Source organism: Miscanthus floridulus, chromosome 10 (genome assembly GCF_019320115.1).
Source record: "Miscanthus floridulus cultivar M001 chromosome 10, ASM1932011v1, whole genome shotgun sequence".
NCBI lineage: Eukaryota > Viridiplantae > Streptophyta > Magnoliopsida > Poales > Poaceae > Miscanthus > Miscanthus floridulus.
The window spans coordinates 55,282,113-55,288,598 of NC_089589.1; the positions used below are offsets into that span (position 1 = coordinate 55,282,113).

Genomic DNA, 6,486 nt, shown 5'->3' on the forward strand with positions numbered 1-6,486 from the left:
GCCTGGTGAATCCGGTCAATTATAAACGAAGGTGGCACGCTCGGGCTCTGTCTGTGGTGTGACCAAACATAGGGTCAACTTGTGATCTAACGCAATGGTGATGAGTCCGGTCATGATGATGTACGATGAGAAGGAGGAGAAGGAGGAGTGGACGCTGGACTGCGTCTGATTGAGGTGCACCTCTCTGGAGTTGACCTGACACGTGGTGGTTGAAGTAATCGGTGCGTCCGGTCACAATCTGGTGGCGCGCGGGTTTGTGTTGACCTGACGCCAGGCAGGTGCGTCCGATCGGTGCTTAGCATGTCCGGTCGTGACTTAACTAGCGAGGTTTTGAATTTGACCATTGGAATCATACGCGCAAGGTTGAACGGAGGTGACACGTGGACGGCGATGACTGACCGGACGTTGAGGCGTGCGTCCGATCATACCTGGTCGGCGTGTCCGGTCATCCCGAGAAAACGTGCAGTGAGGAGCCCAACGGCTCTATTCGTAGGGGGCTCCTATTTAAGCCACATGGCTGGCTCAAGCTCACCCTCTTGGCCATTTGCATTGACATAGCAACCTTATGAGCTTAGCCAAAGCCCACTCACTCATCTCCATCATTGATTCATCATCTTTGTGAGATTGGGAGTGAATCCAAGTGCATTTCTTGAGTGATTGCATCTAGAGGCACTTGGTGTTCGTGTTTTGCTGTGGGATTCACTTGTTACTCTTGGTGGTTGCCGCCACTTTGATGGCTTGGTGCAGTGAGGATCATCGAGCGGAGGAAGGTGCTTGTCTTCGACTCTGATTGTGGTGATTGTGAGGGGTTCTTGACCTTTCCCTGGCGGAGAGCCAAAAGGTACTCTAGTGTATTGCTTGTGGCTTGTGTGATCCTCATCTTGTGTTGGTTGTGCGGCACCCTATTGAGGGTTTTGTGTGTGATGCCAATTAGCGCATGAACCTCCAAGTGAGTGAATCTCCACAACAAGGATTAGCTTGCCGGCAAGCAAGTGAACCTCGGTAAGAAATCTTGTGTCATCATTGTCCTGAGGATTTCTTGGTATTCATGTGATTGATTGTCATCATCTTGTGATTGAATCATTCCTCGACATGTCGGTATAACTCACTATCCTTCTCGTGTATTTACTTTTCTAGTGTAGCTAAGCTCTTTAGTGTAATTAGTTTTGAGAGCTAGCTTGTGTCGGGTCTTGTGGTTAGTGAGGCTCTTTAGTTAGTCCTTGAGAGCTCACTAACTTAGTGTAGTGACATAGCCTTTGTGTGCATAGAGACTATAGATACTAGAATTGTGGTAGGTGGCTTGCTTTTTTAAGTAGGTTAGCGCAACATTCGCTTTGCCTCATTTTTGTCTAACCGCTTTACTTAGTGTTGTTGTAGAACTTTTTATAGGCTATTCACCCCCCTCTAGCCATTAGGACCTTTCAGCAGGGATCCATGAAAGCTTGAGGTATAATCCTTTATTTCTTGCTTGATTGATATGAGAACTCCATATGACTTGCTCCCTAAGCAAACTAGGGGTAGAGTCCTTATAGATTTGGATGCTCGGTTTTCTAAACAAATGCTATCTTCCTAATTTAAATTTCTTCTTCCCTATATTATTCTAACTCTAATTGGATGTGGACTCCTCCTTAGGAAGAGGTCCAACCATCCAAGGGAGGCCACTACCCCCCTCATGTGCTTGGCCAGGGCTAGGCTGGGCCTGACCCTTGTGGAGGCCTGGCCCTCATGTGCTTGGCCAGGACGGATGTGGAGGCATGGACCAACGGACCGAGGTGCCGAGGTGGATAGTGGATGGCTAACACTTGGTGACGTTGACAAGCAAGTGTACAGAGGAGACAACGTAGACGGTGTTAACCAAGTCAGGATAGTGGTTGACCAAGTCAAGCGGAGGTGCGAGGACTTTGTGATCAGGCGGTCAAGGACAAGTGGTGACACGCATTGAGATTGTGGAGGAAGCGTGGTAGATACGTGACTCCAGCTGGGTTTGGTGGTTTCATCCTCAAAATCACGAGGCGGATCTCGGGGAGGCACATGGCATCACTAGAGAGCTTGCGTCCAGACGAAGCGTCTTCATGAAGGGATCATGGTCATCCGATGCTCTGAACTCAACTTGTACGATTATGCCCTTAGGGTTAAGTGGTTCAATCAAAATATCTATGGGTAGGCTTGGACATGTGCATTAGCCCTATAAATAAGAGGAGGGCTGCCCCAATCAGCCATATCTTGGATTGTATTTGCTTTCAAGTCTCAAAGTTAGTTTCCTAAGTTTTAGCCAGAACCTACAACTGCGGTGAGAGATTCGTAGATGAGAGATTGAGTACCTCTGTCTGCAAGAAAATAACTAGACCTTGTTGAATCTGATGTTGTGGCAATAAAGCAAGTTGTCCTCTGAATCTTTGTCTCAACCTTGTTTCAATTTGGTTTTTCTCCTCCCGGTTCCCCTCTGTTGAGCTTTTGTTGGAATTCTTGATTCTGAGTTTTTTAGGGTGTTTTGGCCGGATGGATACATGGTAGGACCTCTAAGGAACATCCCTGCCTAATTACTTGTGAGCACACGATTCATCCTTTGGGAAAAAGTTGAGAAACCCCTCTTTTCTTGATGGATTTATAGATCTGAGTTGATTTTTTTTAGGTGATGATCATAGGGGGATAGCTTCTAATCACCCTAGGAAACCCCTTTGCAAAGTTTGAAATCATTTAGAATTGTTTTGGATCCAATTCCACTTTTCCAGGAGTTTTTGCGGAGATCTATGGCTTGAAGAACTGGCCAGCCCATTTTTCTAGGCGGCCAGTTCGGCCTAGCTGCAGTAGGCAGCAGTAGAACCGGCCAAGCCAGTTTTGTTCGGTGTGTTCCCCTCCATGGTGTGTTTTTGTCTATTTCATTGCTCCGCTTGTTGTTCTGACTTCTTGTCTTTACCGATCAGTTCTCTGGTATCTCTTTAGTGTATTTGGTCACCAATTTGCATGTGCGCACTTGTGGGGAAGTCTTTGGTGTTTTGAGAGGTTTGTTTTGGGCGGTGTTCGGACAACAGCCGAAATCGAAAGAAAATTGGATTAGGCTCCCATTCACCGCCCCTCTAGGCGCTTTGCTTGGTCCTTCAAGATTTTCTCAAAGTACTCATGGAATGGTTCCATAAAAACTCCAGAAGCAACTAGGGGTATTGCATTCAACATTCTGATCCATAATCAGAGGTAGCACCCTAGGCTTGCATGCTGATCAAGTGCAATCTGGCGATGCACACGCCTCGACAAGGTTCCTCTTAGAAGAGTACTTTAGGGATCCCTAATTTACTTGTTTTCCCAAGAACTAGTTTCTCATTGCCACGTAAGTGTGATTGGCATCCTTCGCTAATTTGTTTGAAAACCTAGCTATCGTTCACCACAAAAGCGTAAGATTTACCACTCTTGGGAAAAACTAGAGAATACCGGACTATCTAGTTTTTGAAACCGGATCACCTGGCTTGCTTTCATAATAACTTTATTAGTGATACAACAGATTAACATGAGTTGCGATGGTTTATCATGATTGAATTCATCTTCAAACAGAAGTGCACTATTGCACTAAGCATCAACAACAAGAAGTAGACTTGATGTGTCTTTTGCGTTTCATTTACAACAAAAAAATGTTATTGCAATCATAATTAGCCGGTATTCATTTAGATGTGAACATGCTGATAAAATGCAAATTATAAATATGTTCTTTACTTTCAATACAATAGCAATGATATCTTATTATAACAAGTTCTGGCAGGGATTATCCTATATATTTTTAATTATCCCCAGTCTGTTAGCATCACAAGTAGCACAATACTTGTTTTGCTCATCTTGATACACTACGGAGTTTATCCTTCAAACTCAAGCCTTTGCAATCTCAACCAACTGCTTCCCTACATTTCTCCCGGAGAACAACCCGATTAGAGCTGCCGGCGCGCTCTCGATCCCCTCGACGACGTCCTCTACGATGGTCACCTTCCCCTCCTTGATGTACCCAGCCATCTCCTCCTCGAAACTCGCGTACACGTGGAACCAGAAACCGACGTTGAACCCCTCCACCCTGATGGCCTTAGGGACGATACAGAACAGGTTGCGCAGGCCGTCGGGCTCCTCCAGGTTGTACTGCGAGATCATCCCGCAGACGGCGACCCTGCCGCCATGGCGCATCTGCAGCAGCGCGGCGTCGAGCGTCGCGCCGCCGACGTTGTCGAAGTAGATGTCGATGCCGTCGGGGAGGCACCGCTTCAGCGCCGCGCCGAGGTCGGTCTCGGACTTATAGTTGAACGCGTCGTCGAAGCCGAACTTGGTCTTGAGGAGACTGACCTTCTCGTCGGAGCCGGCGCTGCCGACCACGTAGCAGCCTGCGATCTTGGCGAGCTGCCCGACGACCTGGCCGACGGCGCCTGATGCCGCCGAGACGAACACGAAGTCGCCCTTCTTCGGCTTCCCGACCTCGAAAAAGCCGACGTATGCAGTGAGCCCTGTCATGCCTGGAGGCGGTGGTTAACTTTGGATCAGCCGGCAAACCGGAGAAACATTGCAAGCTAGTACTCCTAGACAAAGGGTGCATGATGAGATCGCTGACCAAGAACGCCCGTGTAGTAGGAGAGCGGCAGATCAGTGTGGTTGATCTTGAACAGGGACTCCGGCTGGGTAAGGAGGGTGTACTCCTCCCATCCACTCATCCCCCAGACGAGGTCGCCGGCGTTGAACTCCGGGTGCGTTGAGTCCACCACTTTGCCCACGGTGAAATTCAACAAGGCCTGACGCAAATTTCTTCACCTCAAGTCTGATGCAAATTTTTGTTTGAAGGATTGCATCTCAGATACAGATCAACAGTGGATCAGATTATGAATATTCATACCTCTCCAATTACAAAATCCGGAGGCATGCCCCCATCCTCATGCTTGCTCATGCGGCCGCGCATCCATGGGTCGCAGGACAGGTAGAGATTCTTGATCAGCACGGCGGTCAGTCCCGCCGGCACACGCAGGCCGACAGTGTCCACCGTGATCTCCATGTCGTCTTCGGTGGGGAACCCGGTGGCGTGCCTCCTCAGCACCACCTTCTTGTTCTGCACCGCAGCCGCCATCACCTCCCCGCTGCCGGCCATTTCCTCTCTACCAAAGAGATGGTTGTCCTGGGACGCTTTAGCTTGCTTATCGTCTGGTATCCTATTGCCGATTCAGCATGCACTCTCCTCGTACAGTTTTGTAGGCAAGTGCCAAGTCATTTCTTTTGTGAGCCATGACATCAGGCATGACGACGCGGTTTATGACCATGCGTAATCCATGAACATTCCGTGTAGTTTTTGTCCCTCTATCTAACTAATTAAGCAGAGTGCTTTTCTTCTTAAGTTTCAAACTTCCACACACCTTTTCTTACCCGAAAATGACGTCCTAAAACATAAGAAAATATCTTTACCCAACATCACGAGTTACGTAAGTCATGCCAAAATTTCTTTATTGGCCTCTTTAATTTCTCTAAGGGCCTATTATTTGGATCCTATGAATTGAAATCAATATCTAGAAAGTGCTTCCCATTTTATTATTAAATTACTTTTCAATTTCCCTCAATTAAGAGGGCCTAATTAAATTGGATGTGACCTTGGATCATAACTAGCTAGAGCATCTGCAGCTGAGGGGTGGTAGAATAACTATTTTTGTGCCCTATACGAAAGAAATTTGGAAACAGCTACGCACTTATTCATTGAGTGCCCTTTCTCCGGTCTGGTATGGAGTCAAGTTGCAGCATGGACAGATGGGTCGGGTTGCGAAGGTTGGTTCATGGCTGTGACCAGAGAAGTCACCGAGGCTGCGCACACACCCACGACAATCTCACCTTGTGGTGCATCTAGAAACAACGTAATGCAGTAGTCTTCAGAGAATCAAGACGCACGGCTCATGCAGTATCCATGGAAGTCAAGGGTGTTTGTTCCCTTTGGTCCATGGCTGGGAGTTTTCTCTTGCCCCATTTAGATCGTAATTTGTCTTTGAATAATTAGTCTAGAGCTCTTAACCACTACAGCGGTCTGCTCAAAGTGGTAGCGCCTCTTGTGCTTAGCTTGTATACACAACCAGAATTTTAGACTTCTCCTCGTAAGATGGGCTTTTCCTAGTGTTTTAGCATTCAAAATTTAGTACAAATTTTTCCTACTAAATGCCTCCTAGTGAGATTTTTATGTGCTATGACTAGTGGTAGTGTTTTATTACTACTTAAAAATACTAGGAGAAGTCCTAGGGATAGGGGTCATTGACCCTGAAAACTCTTCTTAATCAATAATATTCCTGGCATCCGGATATTAAAAAAAATAGCTAGAGAATCATGCTCATCTATGAAATATAAGACCAAGTCCCTTGATTACCGTGCATAAAGTTTCTTTCTTTCTACAAATTTGCAAACAATTGCACACCTTATTTTATGGCTTAGCACATTGACCACTACATTGCCTTCATCACAAAATGATATTACACATTCAGGCCATTTCTTATG

At 46.7% G+C, this 6,486-nt stretch overlaps 1 protein-coding gene across 1 annotated transcript; it reads right to left on the reverse strand.

The window, feature by feature from the left end:
* Positions 1 to 3,675: 3,675 nt before the first annotated feature.
* Positions 3,676 to 5,183, reverse strand: LOC136490272 (2-alkenal reductase (NADP(+)-dependent)-like). The gene is made up of 3 exons (XM_066486753.1): positions 4,859 to 5,183; positions 4,580 to 4,757; positions 3,676 to 4,484 (listed from the first exon to the last, which is right to left on the reverse strand). The coding sequence occupies exons 1-3, from the start codon at positions 5,105 to 5,107 to the stop codon at positions 3,856 to 3,858; spliced, it is 1,056 nt and encodes a 351-aa protein (XP_066342850.1). The 5' UTR covers positions 5,108 to 5,183; the 3' UTR covers positions 3,676 to 3,855.
* Positions 5,184 to 6,486: the final 1,303 nt, after the last annotated feature.

Excerpts from the sequence above, each read along its gene's own strand:
- LOC136490272 (XM_066486753.1), bottom strand. The coding sequence starts at position 5,107 with ATGGCCGGCAGCGGGGAGGTGATGGCGGCTGCGGTGCAGAACAAGAAG. Across the intron at positions 4,758-4,858 it reads CGGATTTTGTAATTGGAGAG|GCCTTGTTGAATTTCACCGT; the intron begins GTATGAATATTC and ends AATTTGCGTCAG. Across the intron at positions 4,485-4,579 it reads CTACTACACGGGCGTTCTTG|GCATGACAGGGCTCACTGCA; the intron begins GTCAGCGATCTC and ends CACCGCCTCCAG.